Here is a 20864-nt window from a genome sequence, read left to right as displayed (position 1 = left end):
ACTAACACGGCTACCCCCTGATACTTTGTAAAGAATGGTATTTGAAAGTGCAATTGCCCTTCAATATTCTCACTTTTTGCAAAGTGCTAACAAATATTGGCATTGTATATGACAAATGAGAAACAGAGACTATATGGACTTAGTAGAGTGTTAAATATTTAAGTAGGCTTAGTCCACTAGAATCTTCAAAGAAATTGAAGTGCAGAAAAGTGATGTCTAGCCAGAGACCCTGGGGTAGCGGAACAGAGTTGGCTAGGGGGAATGTAGCAAACCTTTTGTTGTGTGGTTTGGAATTTAAAAAAAACCAAACAAACTTTTTTTTCCTCTTTCACTTCTCCTTTGTAGTGAATAGAAAGTTTTTCAGCCTACTTTTAACTAAATGGTTCTAAAATCATTACTGGCCCACAGTCCTATAGCCTATTAAATACCAATAAGATTGTAACATCTAGTGCCTTGTGCAAGAGATAATTGGTACTTCATCGATGTTTCAGCTTTCTAAGCTTGACTTGCCTAGAGAATATAAAAAAGCCATGAACTAAGTGAAGGAACAGAAAACCAAGTCGAGATAAGGAGCACACAGTAATGAACAATCCTCTCTTGTTATCACAATTGGAGACTGAGAGGGAACTGAAAGAAGGTATGGGTTATTTGGTAAAGTTTTTACTTTAGTCAGTATAAGTGACAGTTCTGTTATCTTAAAGAGCATGCAGCTTTAGTAATCTAGGGAGAAGGTCTTTCATTTCCATTTCATATGTAGCTGTGGGTGCAAAACCCTTAAATTTCACCAGGCAGTTCTTCCACTGTTCATTGATGTGGCTATGAATGACCACATAACAGATTGTGTTTAACCAGACCTTTTTCAGATGCTTTTGAGGCTGCCTCTTTTCAAAATTTTCAAAACAAAGGTACGTTTAGGCCCTGTTCAGTATTAATCTTAGTTTTAAGCCTGGGAAAGTAGCTCGGTCATGCAGAGTGTTGTGAAGGTCTCCATCTTTATTAGAAAGAAAAGGTTTAAAACTTGCCACCTGATTTTGATTTTAGAGGAGACTTCAGCCAAAGCAGCATAGTTTAGAGCTCTGGGTACAACGCACACCATCACACCTACATTCACCAGCATTTTACTACAGAGTAACCTCCTCTCAATCCAGGGGAAAAATTGGGATATCTTGGATACCATAGTGTGTAGTAAAAGTTGGCAAGTTGTACTGATTAGTACAGGTGACTCTCTCCCGTCATCTACTATATAATAGAAATGTCTAACAAATCTTTTTTTATTTGCAAGAAGGAGTATAAAGTAGGTTTGCCTCTTGCTTTCTAACCTTAGTCAGAAGGTTATGTTCTTCTAAAGGAAAATCCTGAAACTCAATGAAAGACCTTTCCCTTTTAAGCAAAAACCTTGTCTAGTGCATGTGATAGCACATATGAACATAGTACACAAAAACCTGTCTTTCTTACCAATCCATCTCAGTCCTGACCTCTTTCACTCCTGCTATCCTAGTCCTGAGACTCTCATGACTTAAGGCTGGCAAATTGTGCCATGTGGGCAACTGTTTATGAAGCATTAGATTGAGATTGCTGAACTATTTTCCTGTGTGACACAGATCACATTCAATCTATTTTTTTTTCCAGAATAAACATTTCAAAAGCTCCCAAGTATGTCTCTCTCTCGAAAGTGACTTGGGCACATGAGCTTAATGCCTGTTGACTTTCTCCCTGCACTGTACTCAGTGAGACTTGGGGTCATCCATGCATATGCTACTTTTGAAAATGGACTAAGTCACTTAAATGCTTTTGGAAAACCTTGCCACTAGTGTATTAACTCACTGTATGTGTGAGGCTGTCCCAGTCCCACCATTCTTTCCACTTGCAAGGCTCTTAAGAAGCTTCATAAACATCAATAGTTAACTTTTTCTCTTCCTTGGCAGCTGCTTGTACATTGCTACTGTCTCTTGCCCTGAATGTGTAACAGTTTGCTATCTAACTTCTTCAGTTTTGCCCACTTCCCTTTTCCCATTTGGTTAAGTGGTCTAACAATACAGGAAAATGTTAACGCTAAAGGCACATTATTGGGTTAGGACAAGGGAAGTTAAACCTCTCTGAACCTTTGGGTAAACAAACGGTATGTTTTGAAGGATCTATTACTGAGATACAAAGCTGCTCAGTGAAGGAATGCTTTTTGTTATGACTTCTGTTCTTCTTGTTCCTCATCTATATGTGACTTGTCAAACACTGCAGTCTCCTGCTAGTTTAATATGCATTTGAAAGTCATTCATATCTGTGAAGACATAAAATACAGAAAATACACTTATCTATTGGGCAGTATTTGGGTGATTATTATGAAGCTTTTGATTCTGGGTATTTTGTCTCTTGACTTTGCCATTTGTAGTACGTTGCAAAATATGAAAGATGTATTAATAACAAGAGGCAGTAAATACAAATAGGTGTATATAAATAAAATAAAATTTTAAAAAGGTGGTGCACAGGCTTGAAGATAAAACAAATGTGGCCTGAAAAATAAAACTACAACCGTCTCTCATCTGGATAACTCCCTTCATGAAAAGTTAACGAATAAACTAGAACTGAAATATAGATAACTAGTTAATAAAATAACATCGTTCTTCATATTTTAGTACTCAGTGCAGAATTGCATGGTTAGACAGAAGGGCCGTGTTTAGAAGACATTACCCATTACAGAATATTGACAAGTCCCAAAGCAGCAACTCCTAACCTACAATGTTTTATATAAAACAAAAGTGCTTCATGCAGCACGCCCAGATTCTCAAGGATCTTCCTTTAATCCTTACCAAACAAGTTGCAGGTCAGGTCCCTGAAAACATATTTAGATGGCAAACTTAAATGCATTGTTTTTTCTGTGTTTAGAGATATAGGAGGGAACCAAAAAAGACAATCTACTTGTAATGTACTTACTGGCAGGACACTTGATAATGGCTTTGTGGAGAGTAATGACAAAGTATCAATGACCAAACTCTTAATTCCATTTTAAACCAAAGGTAAAATCCTAAATACTGATCCCCATCAAGGTCAGTGGGGAAATGAATGTGAGTGGGTCCATGTTTGGTTCTGTAATGTCTCAAAGACCTACTTTAGTTATGCTGTTGTGAAAGCACAAAAATGCACAGCCACATGCTGAGAAGACTGGGCTCAAGTGTGAGTAAACTCTTAAATTAAGGAGTGCATTCAAGTCCTATGAATCAATTTTAGGACAAGCAAGAATTGCTTACTTAAAAAGGGGAATGCATAAGAGGCTGTGTTCTTAGCAGCAACAAGCCCTTTAATGTTCTCTGTTCAAAAATGGTGTCTAATTGCAGGGTATATTAAGATACAGAACTCTGCAGTCCAGCATAAGAGCATCAAATGTTGCACTGATTTCACAAACTGTACGGATAATATAAAAATCCCAAATTCTTGTAGGGAAAAAGACTGAACAATACAGCAGAAACAATCATGTCTATGTTCTGTTGCTGGTTCCTGACCAAGAATATAGCTTTTTATTGCCCATGTTGCCTTACTTCATTTATGATTTTAATTCTCTTCTTTGCTGTGGTCTCCAGAGGTCTTTGTGCACTTTTCTTTTTTTTTAATTGTATTAAAAATGAACAAGACCAGGAAGAAATCCTTACCCAAACATCAACAAGCTCAGAAAAAGTAAGGAACCTTAGAAGTAGGGTACAATGATCAGAAAATAATACAAATGTGAAAACTTCCCTTTGAAGGCAAATGGAATGTAATCTAGTACTCTTCATAAATGCCAGAATTACTGGGCCAGTTGGAAATACTGCAGTCTTTTAAGATAAGAACAGCCAAACGGGGTTAGACCAATGGTCCATCTAGCCCAGTATCCTGTCTTCTGATAGTGGATAGTGCCAGATGCTTCAGAGGGAATGAACATAACGGGAAATTTTGAGTGATCTCAAAATGTTGTCCAGTCCCATCTACTGGCAGTTTGGAGGTTTAGGGACCACCTGGAGAATGTGTCCCTGACCATCTTGGCTAAATTGCCATTGATGGACTTATCCAGTTCTTTTTTTAAACTCAGTTATACTTCTGGCCTTCACAACATCCAATGGCAATAAGTTCCCCAGGTTGATGGTGTGACATGTTTGTTTTTTAACCTGATGTCTATTAAGGTGACCTTAACAGAAGAATGTGAACTGCGGAAAATAAGGCTGTTATTCTGTGTGTCTAACATTTTTGTGTAGTTTTGCCAGCTGTGAAAAGATAACTCTTCAGCTAAATTTAGTTATACAAAAGATTTTATAATTGGACTCCTATTTTAAAATATATATATATAATTTTTTTTTTCTGTTTAGCTTTGGTATGGGGAAAAGGGTGAATTTTTTAATTTTAATTTTAATTTTTTTTTTTTTTTTTAAATGTGTGTTCCAGATTTTGGTGTTAGTGCATTTTTAGCGACAGGAGGCGATGTTACCCGTAACAAAGTAAGAAAAACCTTTGTTGGTACCCCATGTTGGATGGCACCTGAAGTCATGGAACAGGTATCTTTATGACTAATTAAATGCACTTGTATCTTATGATGACTTTACATTTTAAAACACCACACTAAAACTTCTTTTTTTGCCCTGCAATAGGTGAGAGGTTATGATTTCAAGGCCGATATGTGGAGTTTTGGAATAACTGCCATTGAATTAGCAACAGGAGCTGCACCTTACCACAAATATCCTCCTATGAAAGTAATTACCCTTGGAAATTATGTGTAATTTAGTGTTGCATAAGTAACATTCAGGTCTTTACATTGAGGAAATTTCTAGATTTCTCTTTTAATCACTTGGGATTGCTCTACTTTTAGCTTATTAATAAACAGTCTTGCGTAGATTAAATGGGGGAGGCAAGATTTCCAGACCATAGAACTGGAAGATGGGATCCCTGTATTGTTCCTTGCTCTGTTTCTGCGTGACTATGAGCAAGTTGTCATGTGCAGTTATCTGAAAAGTGGCTCTGTCATTGTAGAGCTCCATGTGGTAGCGCCTCTCTGACTTTAGATCAGATTTTGTTCAGATCACAAGTAATATATTTTTCTCTACAACTTCCAGCCCTTTGGGCACACCTGGTATGTAAAGGTCAAACTCTGCATGTTTTGGCTTGCACGTTATCACTAGTAACAGATTCTCCAACCAGAAGTTAGCTAACAGTTCTGTTGAGGTGCGACCGGAAGAGGATTCACATTGCTTTTCCCTAGCTCTGTTGGGTCTTCAGTGCTAATAGCAGTAAAAAGTAGTTTAATCTTGGAAGCATGTTGATACTAAAGTAATTGGTGTGTTCAGAGTCACTTCCTCGAGTGTGGATCTGATGGAAGTAGAAGGGTGCCATTTTTAGTCACTTTTCTGATCATACTTGGTCAATTGTAAAATTAGGAAGATGGGGGGCCTTTGTAAGGTTCAGGGCATGTAAAGCACTCTGAAGTCATCAAATGAATGACGGTATGGAATTGCAAATTTATTATTCTCAAAAATGGCAGAAAGCTGCAATAACTGACATTACATTTGCCAAAAATAAGATTTTATGTGCTGACTTTAGAGTTCACTAAAAATAATCTTAAATTGAGCAATTGAGGACTGCTGACACACATTCTCCACTACCTTTCATTCAGAGAATCATAGGACTGGAAGGGACCTCGAGAGGTCATTTAGTCCAGTCCCCTGCACTCATGGCAGGACTAAGTATTATCTAGAACATCCCTGACAGGTGTTTGTCCAACCTGCTCTGGAGATTCCACAGCCTCCCTGAGCAATTTATTCCAGTGCTTAACCACCCTGACCGTTAGTAAGTTTTTCTTAATGTCCAACCTAAATCACCCATTGCTTCTTGTCCTGCTCTGAGGTTGATGATAATTTTTCTCCCTCCTCCTTAAAACAACCTTTTATGTGCTTGAAAACTGTTATCATGTCCCCTCTCAGTTGTCTCTTCTCCGGACTAAACAAACCCAATTTTTTCAATCTTACCTGATAGGTCATGTTTTCTAGACCATTAATCATTTTTGTTGCTCTTCTCTGGACTTTCACCAATTTGTCCACATCTTTCCTGAAACGTGGTGCCCAGAACTGGACACAATACTCCAGTTGAGGCCCAATCAGCGCGGAGTGGACCGGAAGAATTACTTCTTGTGTCTTGCTTACAACACTCCTGGTAATACATCCCCAGAATGATGTTTTCTTTTCTTGCAACAGTGTTATACTGTTGACTCATATTTAGCTTGTGATCCACTATGACCCTCAGATCCCTTTCTGCAGTACTCCTTCCTGGGCAGTCATTTCCCATTTTGTTTCCCTTTTCCCATTTTATTAAATAGCATTACCATCCCTGAGCTTTACATCAAAAGATTAAGAAGTCTTTAAGTTAGCTTGATCTTTGCTTTTCTGGGAAACATTCTAGGGTGAATTTTAGTAGGGAACATTTTAAAAAGGAACATTTCTCAGATGAAAACTGAGGTAGTTACTGCTGTTTCATATTCTCCTTTAAAATTGCTAAATTACTTTTTAAATTCTTAAATGTTAATGTTCTGAACTTAGAGAAACTCTATAATTTCATTTCATTTGTTTTTAATATGCTTAAATTACAGCAACTGTTGTACATAGCAGTATTCCTACACAACCCTCTCAGACTGAAACATTTCTATCCAAAGTGTTACAAGAGTTAGAGTACCATGGCATTTCAAAAGAGGAATGTGGTGTTTTTCCCCCCAGTTTCTTTTTTGCTTTTTTTTTTTTTTTTTTAAACTCTGTAAACATTAGTTGATTGCTTGTAGCAACTTCACTATTATGACTCTTCTCTCATTTTACCAGAATTAAACTGACTAATCCTGATGTGAAGGCCTGGCAGAAACCTTTTTCAGTATTTTGCAGTACTGCTGGGTTTTTTTGTTTGTTTTTCCCCTTGTCTCCTTTGTGAATAGTAAATTGTCTTTTATTCTCTTGTCAAGTATACTCGTCATTGGTCTAAGAGGGTTGTGTGAGAATGCTTACATGTGGCTGTACGTGTTAGTGCAGATTTATGTATTTATGAGGCTCGTGTTAAGAGTTTGGTTTTTTTTTTTTTTTAACTAAACTTTCATTTTAGTGAAACTGTCTCATTAAAGTACTGATACAACATAAAAGTCCATTACAGTATATGGAAAAACTCATTAGCTGAGCCTGACCTTTGTTACCTTTTGTATTAAATTTCTGTTCAAGTAGTCCATGTTTTGATGTTTATAATGCACTTCTCTCTGGTAATGAACTTTTCTATTCATGTGTTTCTGCTAATTCCAGGTAGCTTTCTTGGTTTTAATATTTTGTTAGCTCCCGTTTTACATTCTCCCCCCACCCCCCATCTCTCTGCCTGCTATTTGATCAAGTTCTTCATTATCCATTCCTGGAGTTAAAACAAGCTGATCCAAGTTGCATGGCCTCATCCTGCAAAGATAAATTGCTTCCTCTTTTCCCTCACCCCCTTTTCCATCCCATGCTTTTCCTGTATGCATAGCTACCAACAACAAACTTCCTATGTAAATATTTTAGCACGGGTCACTTGTAGAATAATATAGAAACAATTCTCTCTGCCTTCCGTAACTTTTACAAGGTGTCCAGATGCAACTTATCTGGGAGCAAGACCATCCTAGGGATACTTCCAGACCTTTGTCTTCACAAATTGATGGCTTTAGCTATATGCTATCTATATGTCCTCCAAGGTCAGATGTGTGGCATTGTGAGTGATGTGCCATAGGCTTGGTTACAGGTAGGGGGAGAACTGGGTTGAGTATTGCCTGTCAGCCTTTGCAAAAACCTATGCCATCCCTGACTTGCCACTCAACTTTTTTTCATTCTTTTTAGAATGGCTTTTCTGTTTCTTTTGGAATCTTATGATAGACTGGAGCATTGTGGTCTTCAGGACTGCTAAATTATTTCTGAAGACCACCAACTCAAAACTAAGAAGTGGGTTTCATAGTATGTCTGAACATCACACAGTATCAGAAATAGATGGAGCAAAGTGAAGGTCTGATAGGTGAATGAACCCCATAAATGTGAGAGTAATGTGTAATTTATTACCCTGGTAAGCACTGTGTGATGCCTCAAGGTGTTTTGAACATGAATGTTCTATGTTTTGTGGAATATTTGTATCCTACTTCATCTACTATTGTGTTTGTAATTTCACTGAGACACTTACCATGTCACCTTTTGGTTTTACTATAGGTGTTAATGCTGACATTGCAAAATGACCCTCCCACTTTAGAGACAGGTGTAGAGGACAAAGAAATGATGAAAAAGTATGGCAAATCCTTTAGAAAACTAATTTCACTATGTCTTCAAAAAGACCCTTCCAAAAGGTATGGCTTTTTTGTTGTGTAAAATGGAATTAGTCCAAAATTCAGTGAAGACTACTTTACTTTAAATATCCTTGTTACGGATTTTTTCTTAAATATTGATTTGGAAAATCCTTGAGTTTCCTAAATAATAGGTCTTTGGTTTGGGGAGGAGTTGGCTGTTAACCAAATTGTTGAAGCTTGATAATTGACTTAGAATTAGAATATTTGGATACTAGTACACTATTGCGCAAAACATTTCTCGAACATTTTGAAAAACCGTGGTCCCTACCCTGAAGAGCTTACAGTCTCTAATTTGAAACAAAAAAAAACCCCTCACTACTTCTTGCAAGCCCATGTTAAAGATTATGACCATGCTGATCAAGCTGAGCTTTTACAGTCTGAACATACTGACTGCTTGAGCCTAAACCAGAAAATGCTGTTGGCCTTCTTTTTTCTGAGATGAGCTTATTTCTAACTCTACATTGTCATTTGTGCTGTGTGACAAGATTATCTCAAGAGGGTTAAAGTGTTTTTTATGTTGAAGGGAAATAGTGTAAACAACTGAATGGCTCTGAGCTAACTTGAAAATTATATATTCCCTCTTTCTTCTGTTTTATTCTGAATCATACATTTCTGCTCTATTTTTGTGACTGAAATACTCCAGATAATTAAACTCTTTGTTCCAAAACTGTTGGTAAAGTCCCACAATGATGTCTCCCATTATCCTTTTGATAGTTATTTCTATGTAAACCCATTTTGTATGTTTCTCTTGTTTGGACTCTGTGGGAGGCACATTCTGTAATTAACATGTTTTCTTAGTGTATTTAATAAATCACTTATCTGTTTTAGAAGTTACAGTGCTAGTGGTACGAAACAATTCTCCTTGTCTGAGTCACCTGACTCACTGCTCTCTTACCTTATTTTCATGGTGTAATTTGAGTTTAGTGGTGTTACAATAGTGTAAAATTAGAGTAATATAGTTGTGAGTCAGACTTAGCCTGCTGTAAATCAGGGTAAATATGGTCAGAATAATAAGGCTTAGGAACTGAGAGCAGAGATAATAGATCAAGAATAGTTAAGAAATAATAAGTGCAAACAAGAGACCCTTTTTTAATTTCCCAGAACCCCTCAGAATTCGTCCTCTTGGCTCAGGGGATCATTTGTGCATCTTCAGATTCCCCAGACCTTTATGGTCGGTCTCATTAACTTTAAGTCCCCAGAGTCTGGTTATGCTTTAAGCATAGTCCTACAACTTGCAGACTGCTTAAATAGATTTTAGTGTTTTTTTTTTTTTTTTAGATTGAAACATGTTCTGGAAAAACAACTTTTATTATGGTTACAAATTATTGTAGAAATGGCCAAATCTTTTCGGGGCATGATTAAACTGGTGCATAAATATGATTGTCCCTAGGAAGTTAGCAGTTGCAGTAGTTTTCCCTGTCTCTCTCTGTGTGGTAGTATCTGCTGCAAACACTTGATTCCTCGCAGTGCAGTTCCCAGGGTTAGCTGTTCTGCATTAAGCATACCAGTGTGTGACCATCAGGGTATTAACATTCCTGGTGACTTTCTGCTTTTTTAGAGTAAAACTAAACTACAGTTCTAGTGCCCATGCCTGGCTTCCTGCTGTTAGCTCTGACTACAAAGGATCTTTCAGTTTTCTTTTAAAGCTTCCATTAGTTTGCCCATATTGAAAAGGAAGCTTCTAGGTGTGTCACCTATTCACATATCCAAGTGCTGTGGATATACTGGATGTGAAAAATGGTCTATAAAACTTTGTTGTCTATCTCTAAATTGGATAGTATTCTCCTTGATGGCAGGAGCTGTCTCTCTCTCTACCATGTGTGGAGCATGTGAACTGGGCTTACTTAAATAATAAAATCTTTCTTCCTGGTCTCTTCTTCCCTTTCTCTTCAAAACCTTATCCCACATCAAATAAGAGTGGCAAATTAACAAGCTAAGCAAGCTTTTAATCAACATAGAATTTGCAGCTTTGTTGGACACTCCATCTACATTGGGTTTAAGAAAAGATGTGATTATAACCCGTGTAACTTCTGTGTGGAGACAAGCCCTTGTGACCTCCTTCCTGAATTACTGTAGGTTCTTACATTTTAATCACTCATAGACAAATGCAGTGAGGCATTAATTGGGCTTTGTTTTGGTTTCTGTTCAGTCCTCTTTATCCTCTGCAGTAGGGATGATATTTTTTTGTTGAAAGTCCACTCTTCCATTGAAAATTAAACATTAATTTGTGAAAAAGCATCTGTTTTTTGTGCAAAGTTAGAATTTTTCTTTCCTTCCCTCCATTGAAAAAACTGAATGCCCGAAGACCAAAATACTCTGATTCAGATATGCCACCACGGTGCTCATGGGATTTGTGGTTTAGTTCCCTCATATCCCCAGTCCCTTCTATGGGCCATGCTTCCCAGCTAGAATACATCTCCTATAATGCACCCTGGCCAGGGATTCCCATGATGTACCACCTCACCTCACCAAGAAGGGGACAGTGGTGCATCATGGGAAATTGAGCCCAGTCTATAATGAACAGGAATATCAAGTACCTGAAATACAACTCCCCTGGGGCACCACAGGAGCATTTTCAAATCTTTGTTTGTTTGTTTGAAATTTGTGCTGAAATATTTCATGTCTTTTGGTTGAAATTTTCTATGGAGGGTGGGGAACCCGATTTCTGACCAGCTCTGCTTGACAGTCAGACAAATACATTCATAGGTCCTATGCTGTACCTCTAGGCAAAAGTGGGCGAATGTTGCTCCTCCGCATTCAGAAATCTAGCATATCATTAGGGTAAACAATAACACTGGTTGCAAGGTTGTGACTTCAACTGCTGCAAACTTCAAAAGTATAAATTCAGGGGGGTCTGGGAGGAAGAGCACCGAACAGATAACTCCAGGGACTAAAAATGGAACATAGAGCATTTGGCCTCTATGCCACTGCATCAGATTCTACTTGTGTGTCTAGGGACTGAAAGCTCTGACAGTGCTGTTTGGTTTATGAAACAAGTTAATGGGCTCAGTCCAGTTCCTTTTGGACAGGTCTTCATATCACTGAAATAAATGGCAATTGGCACTTACCTCACTATTGGGAACATTTTTAATTATCCTTTCATCTGTATAAGCTGATTGTTCTTGAGCAGGGTAGTCAATAGGTGGACCACGGGCCAAATCTGGGCCACCAGACACTTTTGAACGGACTCCAAAATCTTTTTATTTATTATCGTTGTTGTTTTTTATTATTTTCTCTAGAGTCTGGACCTTGACAAGAAATTTGGACCTTGACAAAAAATAATTGACTACTCCTGCGTCTGGAGCAAGGTTTAGGCACATGGGCAGGGTCATCTAGGAAAGCGTGCATTGACTTTTTAATGGGTAAAAGGAGGTTGTAGGTCTTGGTTTTTTAATTCAGCACCCCTCACAAACACTAAATTCATTTTAAAGGAAAAAATGGACAATCAAGGACAGGATATTGATTATATCCAGTGCTTTACCATCTAGGAACCTCATCTCACAATGTGTATAGTGAATGAATATGTATATCATTATGGATTTTGAAATTAATTTTGCAGCTAATATTGCTATTCATTGAGCAGTAATTCAAAAGTATCATGTCATTTCATGAATGTCCTGTACAGTATTCATTAGGAGGGATCTTTGTTTCTGCTCTAATTTATTATTGATCTTTCAGGCCCACAGCAGCGGAACTTTTAAAATGCAAATTCTTCCAGAAAGCCAAGGTAAAATACTTTAACCCTACATGTAAATCTGCTCTGTCTTGCAATCTATGTGAATCTCCTGTTTTCTTTGTATTGGGTATAACTGTCCAAATGTTGGTTTTTCAGAATAGAGAATACCTGATAGAAAAGCTTCTGACTAGAACACCTGATATAGCACAAAGAGCAAAAAAGGTAAGGTTCTTCACACTTTTTTTCTCTAGACAGTAAGATAGGATATTGTCCAGAGACCAGCATGGGGGGAAAACTTAGTATGTTGATTTTTAACTGTCAGAATGTAGCAATTCTCTTGCTAACCCTTCGCAGATGGTGACTGTTTAAAATGAATGGCTTCTGAGGTTGAGCTTTCTCCAAAAAGTCTTAGGTCATTTTGACTTCCTTCCTTATTGTGCCTTGCCGAGAGAGAGAGTTTTTTATTCTTTAAATTTTTAGTTAGAAAGCTATAAAAGCAGGAAAATTCTTAGTTGTTATTAGGAGGTACAGAAAATGGTGAGCATATAGATCCACAGACAGAGGAAATGAAGTCATAAATTCAGGACATAAAATACAGTGTTAAGAGCACAACAAACACTATTTACAAAGGATTACCCGGTTAGTGTGCATTTCCATGTAATTATTATAAGTCACAAAGACTTCGGTAAAAGTTGTTCAGTTAGGAAGAAGCTGGCAGCAGGGCACTTCCAGAGAGGAACCCTTGTTCTCTTCCCTGGCCCAACAGACTGAGCCCTAGTTGAGCCACTGAGCCATGTGCTGCAAGGCTTTGCTCTTTTCTTGGGCTTTCTGAGAGATTGGCTTGACTGAGGTTTCAAAGGGCTAAGGTAGGAACTTTCTTCAAGAGTCTTGTGGCTATTGACCCAATGTAACTTGCAAGAATGAGGATTTTTTTTTTTTTAATATAACTATTGTAGAAGCCTCTAGAGTTCAGAAAAGACATTTTTCAGTGAACTCAGAAATATATACTTTAAACTACTCGCTCTTGATTTTTTGTTCCCTAATAAATACACGGCAGTGCTGGGATATAGAGGTCTGCTCAGGTCTAACTTTTAAAGCCAGACCCAAACCTGACTACACTGCAGTCATTCCTGAGCCTGAGAGTGTGGAATTGTTTCCAGACCTGACCCAACCCAACTCTGACAATTGTAGAGTATTAATTGTGCTCAGGGAGCTATGGGCAGAGCACTGGGGTTACTGCCTGCAGGCTCAGGTGGGGTGTTCCATGCTCAGAGGATCAGTGGGATTTTTGCCCCCATGGAAGTTGGGGCCTGTGGGAAGTGATGATGAGTTCAGCCCTGCTCACTGGGAAAGCTGCCTTGTCTGCAGGTGCCAGCAGTGGTTTGCTCAGACACCCCATCTCTGCAATAAGGCCAAGCAGCTGGAGCATCTGCTACCTAGCAGTGCAGGCCAAGAACTCGGTCTGCTGTGTGCAGGTCCAGGGGTTATTCCCCCTTTTGTTCCTTCTTGTGAGGTGGGGAGAGGGGCACCTGCCCCTGAGCAGGCTCAACCTGCCAGCAGCACTGGGATGCTTCCACCCACCTGGGCAACAGCAGCACCACTACAGCCACCGCTCTCCGTAGAATCAATCCTTGTCCTGCTTCTGGGAGTTTGAATCCTGTGGCTCCGCCAAAGTCATTCCTGCTTGGGGTACTGTACTATCGGGTGGTGGGGGAGGGGAGAAATGGGGTCCTGGTCAGATGGGCTGGGGAGCAAAGAGGATGTTGAGGGAAGGGGGAAGGTATAGGAGAAGAGGGGAGGAGAACAGAGGATCATGGGGCCAGGGGAACTGTGGAGAGAGTGGGCCTGGGGAAAGCAGTGTAGGGCTTAGGGAAAGGGGTGGGAGCGGGGAGGAGAAGGCAGGGTGAAGGGCTGGAAGGAGGAGCAGGGGAGGGTAATAACTATAATATAGGCTGAAAAGGAAACCTGATGAGGGCTTTAGGAAGTTGGAAACACACACACGCACATGCCTGAGAGTGTCGGATAGTTTTCATACCTGACCCAACACATATAGTCAGTTCCCATTGGGTTACAGGACTCTACTGGAAATTAGTGATCGGCAATAGGGATTTGTGGCACGGTGGGTGGTGGTAATATTCTAGAGGAGGAGGAGAAGCAGTTCTGGAAATAGACACAGTGTTTTGGGTAGAAGTAGGCAGTGCTACAGACGGAATGAAGGAGCAGAAGGACCCAGAGGTGGATTGAGTAAATGGACTCCTTTATTGCAGTACTTGTTCCCCTCGACCCAATTGTCGAGTAAGCCCCGAGTTAATCACATCACACACTTTTATCTAAGTTTAAGATGTAAATACCTACATTTACTACAACACCCCCAAAATCCTTATTTGATAATATGAACGCCCATATAATGAATATTAATAGCTATATACTGAATGTAATTATACCCGCCCCTGTTTACTGTTTACAGCATTAAACCTATTATACAGACTTTTTTACCTTGAAGATACATTTCTTTGCAGTAATTGTAGCCACAAGTTCCCTTAATCAGCAGTTCACAGGGGAGGGAGGAAGGGGCCATGACCCCAAGCTCGTTTATGTAGCTGGGAGAAGGGGGGGGGAATAACACTTCTTCACACAAAGGGTATCCTTCAGACAACCATATTCCTCATTCAGCTGCAATGCTTATCTATCCTTAACAAGCAGAAGGGAAGGGAAAAGGATGGCCACTTTATCTATCAAGCAAAGAAATAGCGCTTGCCTGTGCCTCACTCCCTATTACCATGATAGCGGTTACCCCGGTCTTTACTTAGCCCTTACGTACCCCAGCAGGCAGGAGGAATGGAAGACTTGGAGGGGGCACAGTGAACACCACATCTCTTTGCCCGTGTGGTGACAGCAACGTGTGTTGGAAGGAGTTCATGTAATTTGACTTTAAAAGGGAAAAAATAGGATTTTTCAGTTTATACCACAGTGGGAATCACCATAATCTTCTATCTTCGAAGACCAGTTTCTAAACCTTTATAGCATGGACCACATTTTAAATAGTTTGTCTCCTGATGATGCAGACCAGCCTCCCTTCTCATTCATAATCCCATAATATCGGAGTCAACTGCAGCAAATTCTCATTAGGAAAGTATTTAATGTAACTTTATCTCATAAAGTAACTTTTCATTTGGAAACGAGAAGCCAGCACAATGCTGTCTTTCTGTGGACCGCCATCAAGTACTCCTGAGACCACAGTTTGGGCACCTCTGCTCTGAGATTCAGGATAAACCCCCGCACTTCCCCCGCCCCCTTAGGATTGCGAAGAAAAAGGACCGTCTTGAGAGAGCTGTAAACACCATTGTGTACTAAAAATGCCAATAGAGTAAACATCTGCCAACTGCAGCATAAATTGAAAACTGTTAAGTTTTTAGCTAGTGAAGTCATTAAATGACTTAAAAGTTTTAAAAGCCTCAATATTAATATTCATTGGAAATTTAAGCTTTAATTCCCTTACAATTTTCAGTTGGCTGCTATTTTAAAATGCTATAAAATATAAATCTATTTCAATATTGAATTGATTGTTTAAAAATATTTTATAAATAGAACTTGATCAACTAAACTTATGCAACATGTAAAATGTCAGTCAGAAATCATTTTTCGAAGAACTCATGTGCTGGAAAGATGAGGAAGGCAATTGGTGTCATCAGTACTTTAAAATATATTTTAATATGGCATTTGGCGTGAGAAGTCTGTAATTGACATCCATGCCAATCCTGCTAGTACAGGTATAGTAATGTAATTTCTGTTGCATCTAAGATATGTGTGATTAGTTTGCCTCGCTGTCCAAAACTCCAGCCTTATTCCACTTAATTAACCTTTTTCTCTTTACCTAATGTCCTCTTTTATTGTGCTGCTGCTGTGCTGTGTCAGCACTATTTGTGCCTATTCCTTTATTTTAAACCTGATTCACATCAGCTTGGTATAATCCTAAAGATACCGTATTTAAACAGCAGTTTTAAATGAGTGGGGAAAATGTGCGATGCTGTAACAAGTGTAACCTTACAAAATTGGGATTTACAATAGATATCTACTCCCCAATCATATGCCTCCTTTTTTTTTTTTTTGTTAATTTATTAATTCTAGAGTATGTGTTTTCTACAGAGTTAACTTTGCATTTTGAAATCCTCTCCTCCCTCCTGGCACTTTCAGCCACAGTAATGGTAGCCAGACACTTTCTGAATTTGATCATGTGAGAGGAGTGTGACTTATCTTCCACCCGCCCAACCCCCCATAAAACCTAGTTTAATATATATTAGTACTGATTTTCCTGGCAATAGCATAATACTAGGAAACTTCTTATTGGCACTCCAACTAAATATAAATACATTTATAACAATACTGTGTATCTTGAAGTCCTATTGCATTTTGTAATGTAGAACACGAATGTATTGTTAGAGGTCACAGTGGAAAATAAAGTGACATCTTAAGAGCCAGGGATTGTTGAACACAGGAATCTTTAGGCATTGGCCCTCTTCCTGAGGGTAGGAAACATTTTCAAATAGTAACCGGAGGAAGGGTGAACACTAAGCTCAGATTTTGGATCATCATCTATTCCTCCCACCCCAGCCATCTTCCTTTCTCCACGGGCCCCAGGAGTTTATCTTTTCAAATTTTACAGTGGTGAAGAAGTCGTAGGATAGGGAGTTGGTCAGCCTTTCCTTGTTCAGAGCAGGCCTACCAAGTGCTCAGAAACAAGATGGAGTGTGGAACCATCCATTCTGAAACATAAGAGCCGAGTGGGGGGTTGGATGAGGCTACAGCTACCAGGCAACTTTTCCAAAAGACTTCTTTTCCTTTTTTTAAAAATCCTGGGGACTGCTGTGTCAGGAGGCTTAAGGGATGGGGAAGACCGTTTAAGTGGAGAAATAGGCACAATAGGAAATTCTTGTCTTAAGCAAGAATGTGGTTTCTATTATGACTTCAGTTAAAGATTATTTGTTCTAATTTTTTTGCCAGTCCTTTCCATGGGTTATTATTTTAAGATAGGTTCCACTGTATTTTTTTCAGGCTTATTAGTATTGTACTTGTAACTTACATTTCCCAAATATGACTGTGTCCAGTTTATGAGCAGAAGTACACTTCAGAACTTGGGGCCTCATCCTGATCACACTGAAGTGAAGTCAATATTAGTACTTCAATGAGGGTAGGATTTTAGCCTCAGTTTAAATAAAATACAACTCCAAGGAAAGAGTCTTGATTCCTTTGTGGCTAGACTGACTGTGTTATGATAAAAGAAAAAAAATACATTATAAGGTGCTATCAAATATAATACTGAAAGCAAACATTATTACTAAACAAATCCTTTTAAAAGAAAAAAAAATCCATACAACCAGAATATTAGCTTCTGATTGTGTCTGAATTAACAAGTGGATGGAAATTGAATGAGATCACTGCAACACAAGCTTGAAGTTGATAAACTTTGTCCTGACCCTGCAATTTCAGGAAGAGGATTGCTGTGAGCCATGCTGACCCTGGGACATGTATGAAATAAACTCCTGTCATAAGATATGTGGAAACCAAAACAGTGAGTTTGTGTTTTTTTCCAATATGGCACTTACACTGTCAATGGAAGCCTTGGAACACTTGTGGGTGTTGAGCGTGAGTCCTCTCCAATCCTGAACTTGCAGAATCAAACCAATCTCATAAACAAACCCTACCCACCACCAATGTTGGTACCTGAGATGGTCCATATTCCATTGCAACCTAAAGTTCAAGTGACTTTATATCCTACAGCAATTAAATGGCAGCCATTGTATACTGTCCATCAGGAATTAAAAGCACCTAAGTGTTTATCTTCATCGTAAGAACCTATAGACGATGTTTTTCAAACTTAACTTCAGTGAAACAGTGAGTGTCTCTTGAGTGCCAGCATTGACCGAATGGCTTGTTTAGATGTTTCTAGCAGTAGCTCTGACTCCAGGGTTATTTGAGTGTCTCTGATTGAAACAAAGAACTGATGGGCATGTAAACTGACACAAACATGTACTCAAATCCTTAACGATTGCTGATTTGATTTTTTTTTTTTTTTCTTCTTCAATTTTAACATGAATCTCATGGTAGTTGGAGTCTGTTCTTTTACAACCCCAGTTCCTGAAATTAAATAACTGCTGGAGAATGTTTTTTTTTGTTTTGTTTTTTTTTAAGTTTCTAGCCCTTGTGGTTGCAGAGAAGGCCATAATCATAAGCTGTGTGCACTCTAAAGGCTCAAGCCTGACAAGGCAAATAAGACCCCACTTATTTTTAAATCTTGCATTATTTTTAAACCAATCTCATGCTACTGTTGGGCCTGACTCATGACTTTAGAATGCTTAGCATTGGCTGTATCTTGGGTTAATCTGTTAAAATCATGACCGTGAACATGTGTTCTAATATCAGAAATGCATTGTGTAGTCTGATGGCACAAAGTGTTAAATGAATTTTGTGGTGCTGGAAAAGTTCTGGAATGAGAATTGTTGAAACAAGCGTTTTCTTTTCAGGAGGGGTTGATTCTAGGCAGTGGTAGTGCAAGCTTCTTGTTACCTGTCTTAGCTCTGAGAGGGCTCCTAGCCTAAGGGGATAGCTAATTTTCCATGACTATTCCATCCCTGTCCTCTTGCCTGTGAAAGGTGCCGGTTGTGATGGGGTTTCTAGATGTGGGTATTTTCCTGCTAAAGAACTGGATTGAAACCACCAACTCCTCTTGTGTAGGCCACCAAACACCAGTGTGAGGTGTTGACTGTCACTATCTGTGCTGGATTTGAGCCAGGGTGCTGGAGGGTGGATGGCTCTGTAGTCCATTACTCCTTTCTGGAGTCATACAGCCCTCAATCCCTTCAATCTAGAAGAGGCCAAACTGAACAGATATTGCTCAGCATGCACATACACAGTTGACATGGAGGGTTATCTCAAACTTTGTAAGTTGTCTCCAACTACTGTTTTCCTAATATGCTGTGAAACATGGTAGAGGAGTAGGTCTTTGTGCCTGCTTAACTTGGTATGGGGACGGTCAAAGAGTCCCCATTCATTCCAAAAAGTAATCTGTGCGAAAATTTGGAAATGAAGAGGTTGGGAAGCATGAGAAGTGGTCTGTGTGGTGGTTTTTTGTTTTGTTTTTTGTTAAACTGGCAAGAGGCTCGGGCAATGTAGATTAGCTCCAGAAGGGATTGCAGTTGAATTTGCAAGATGAATCAGAAGCAGTGCTGCCTGCACTCACTATTTTATTGCAAGTCTCAGAGTGTGTGTGTATGTATGTATGTATGTATGTATGTAATAATTGAAAGCTCCAGCTTCTGGAGTTAAGTAATAATGAGAGCAGAGATTTTTATATAAAAACAAATGAAATAGGTTTCTAATGCTCACGGTTGTAGAGAAGCTTGGAAGGTTACCCAAGTACACCTTAAAGGCTCAGAAACCAAAAGAAGTCAAAAAAATTCATTTTTATTTCTTTTTAAAAACAAACAAAACTTGACTTCTTGAGACCTGACTGGTGCAGCTGGAGATGCTGTAGGAGCTACTGGGGGAATGCTAGGGAAGTGGAACTGGACATTATGGGAATAAAATAGCCAGAGGTAGAATTTATGGGAGAATGGATATAACTGAAAAATATTCCCAGCTCAAGAATTGAAAAACCTAGTATGGGGCTGAACGTTTGGGGGTTGATGGGAACAAGCCCTTAAAATAGGCGTGGCAAAAAGAGCAGAAGATTAATTGGGTTGCGCTGGAATAGTGGGTATGTAAATATTGGGTGAAAGCTCTATTTAAGGCTTGGGAAGAAAACAGTTGCTGGGCTGGGTGTATTCAAAATGTACATGCACAGATGCATATAGAATATGAAGTCCAATCAAAAAAGCAAATAAACAGCTCTGAGTTTTAAAAGGTTTGGATTTCTAACCATATAGTTTAGTAATCACATGTCCAGCAGAGGGCAGCAGTGTATTTGTATTACATTGTTTTAAGTACAAAGTAGGAATGAAATGTATTCTGCCTTCTACATTGACATGGCAATAATTATAGTTACAGAAAGCATTAAGTTAGAAAAGACTTTGGTTCTGGGGTGTTAAAACACTATTGCACTCATCAGAATACAGGCTTCTTTTTGATAATTCAAACACATTCAATATGCAAACTGTTTGGGTCTCCATGTTTATTCTCCGGTACTGTGAAAATGTCAAGATTTCAGCATCCAAAATTGTACTAGAGCTTTCATTTGAATAGGCTTATTAAAAATAAAAAAAAGTGTTTGAAGAATGAACGTTGACAAACCTTATCAAATTCACGTAGAGATGCTGAACTCAAATTTGAGAACTCTTGTGATGTATGCAAGAGGGAGTAGAGACCTTTCATTTTGCTATTTTAGTAGCAAAGGGAGGAATTCAAGTGTGACACCTAACGCAGCATTCTCTAACCTATGAGCTTTAGTGTAACTTTTTATGTTAGTGGAAGTTTATAGTTAAGATTGAATTCAACTATCATCCTAGCCCTTATTTTTTTAGGACCTGATCCTAAATAACACATGACTGGGCATAGTGCTTGCGGTCAGTTGTAGTACTTACTGTAGTAAGCACTTTATCTTGTAGGGCCCTATTGAAGTCAATGGGGGTTCTGTCATTAACTTATTTGGTGCCAGGATTATACTTGTATTCTGCTAGGATCAGGGCCTTAAAAAGCAATTGTGCAGTAGTGAAAGCATTCAACTTCCATCATTATATATTTTCTGAGAAAGTGGCTGGTTGGTCACTTAGACATACTCTGAAGAGTAACACATGGTGAAGGGGATCCAAAAATTTTTAACATAAATTTCCAATTACTTCTCAAATAAAAAAT

At 38.8% G+C, this 20864-nt stretch overlaps 1 protein-coding gene across 1 annotated transcript in view; it reads left to right on the top strand.

Annotated features, from left to right (window-relative positions):
• The window catches only part of STK39 (serine/threonine kinase 39), a 163237-nt gene that overhangs the window by 55678 nt on the left and 86695 nt on the right, over positions 1-20864 (top strand). Inside the window, exons 6-10 of the mRNA XM_024200630.1 lie at positions 4408-4517; positions 4611-4712; positions 8208-8341; positions 12020-12068; positions 12174-12239. Coding sequence (XP_024056398.1) covers positions 4408-4517; positions 4611-4712; positions 8208-8341; positions 12020-12068; positions 12174-12239 — 461 coding nt within the window. The remainder of the gene's footprint in view (positions 1-4407; positions 4518-4610; positions 4713-8207; positions 8342-12019; positions 12069-12173; positions 12240-20864) is intronic.

The sequence above is a fragment of the Terrapene carolina genome, unplaced genomic scaffold (assembly GCF_002925995.2).
Source record: "Terrapene carolina triunguis isolate 2854851 unplaced genomic scaffold, T_m_triunguis-2.0 Scaffold62, whole genome shotgun sequence".
NCBI classification, from domain to species: domain Eukaryota; kingdom Metazoa; phylum Chordata; order Testudines; family Emydidae; genus Terrapene; species Terrapene triunguis.
Note: the sequence above shows the minus strand (reverse complement) of the source record. Positions and strands in the feature narration are given on the sequence as shown.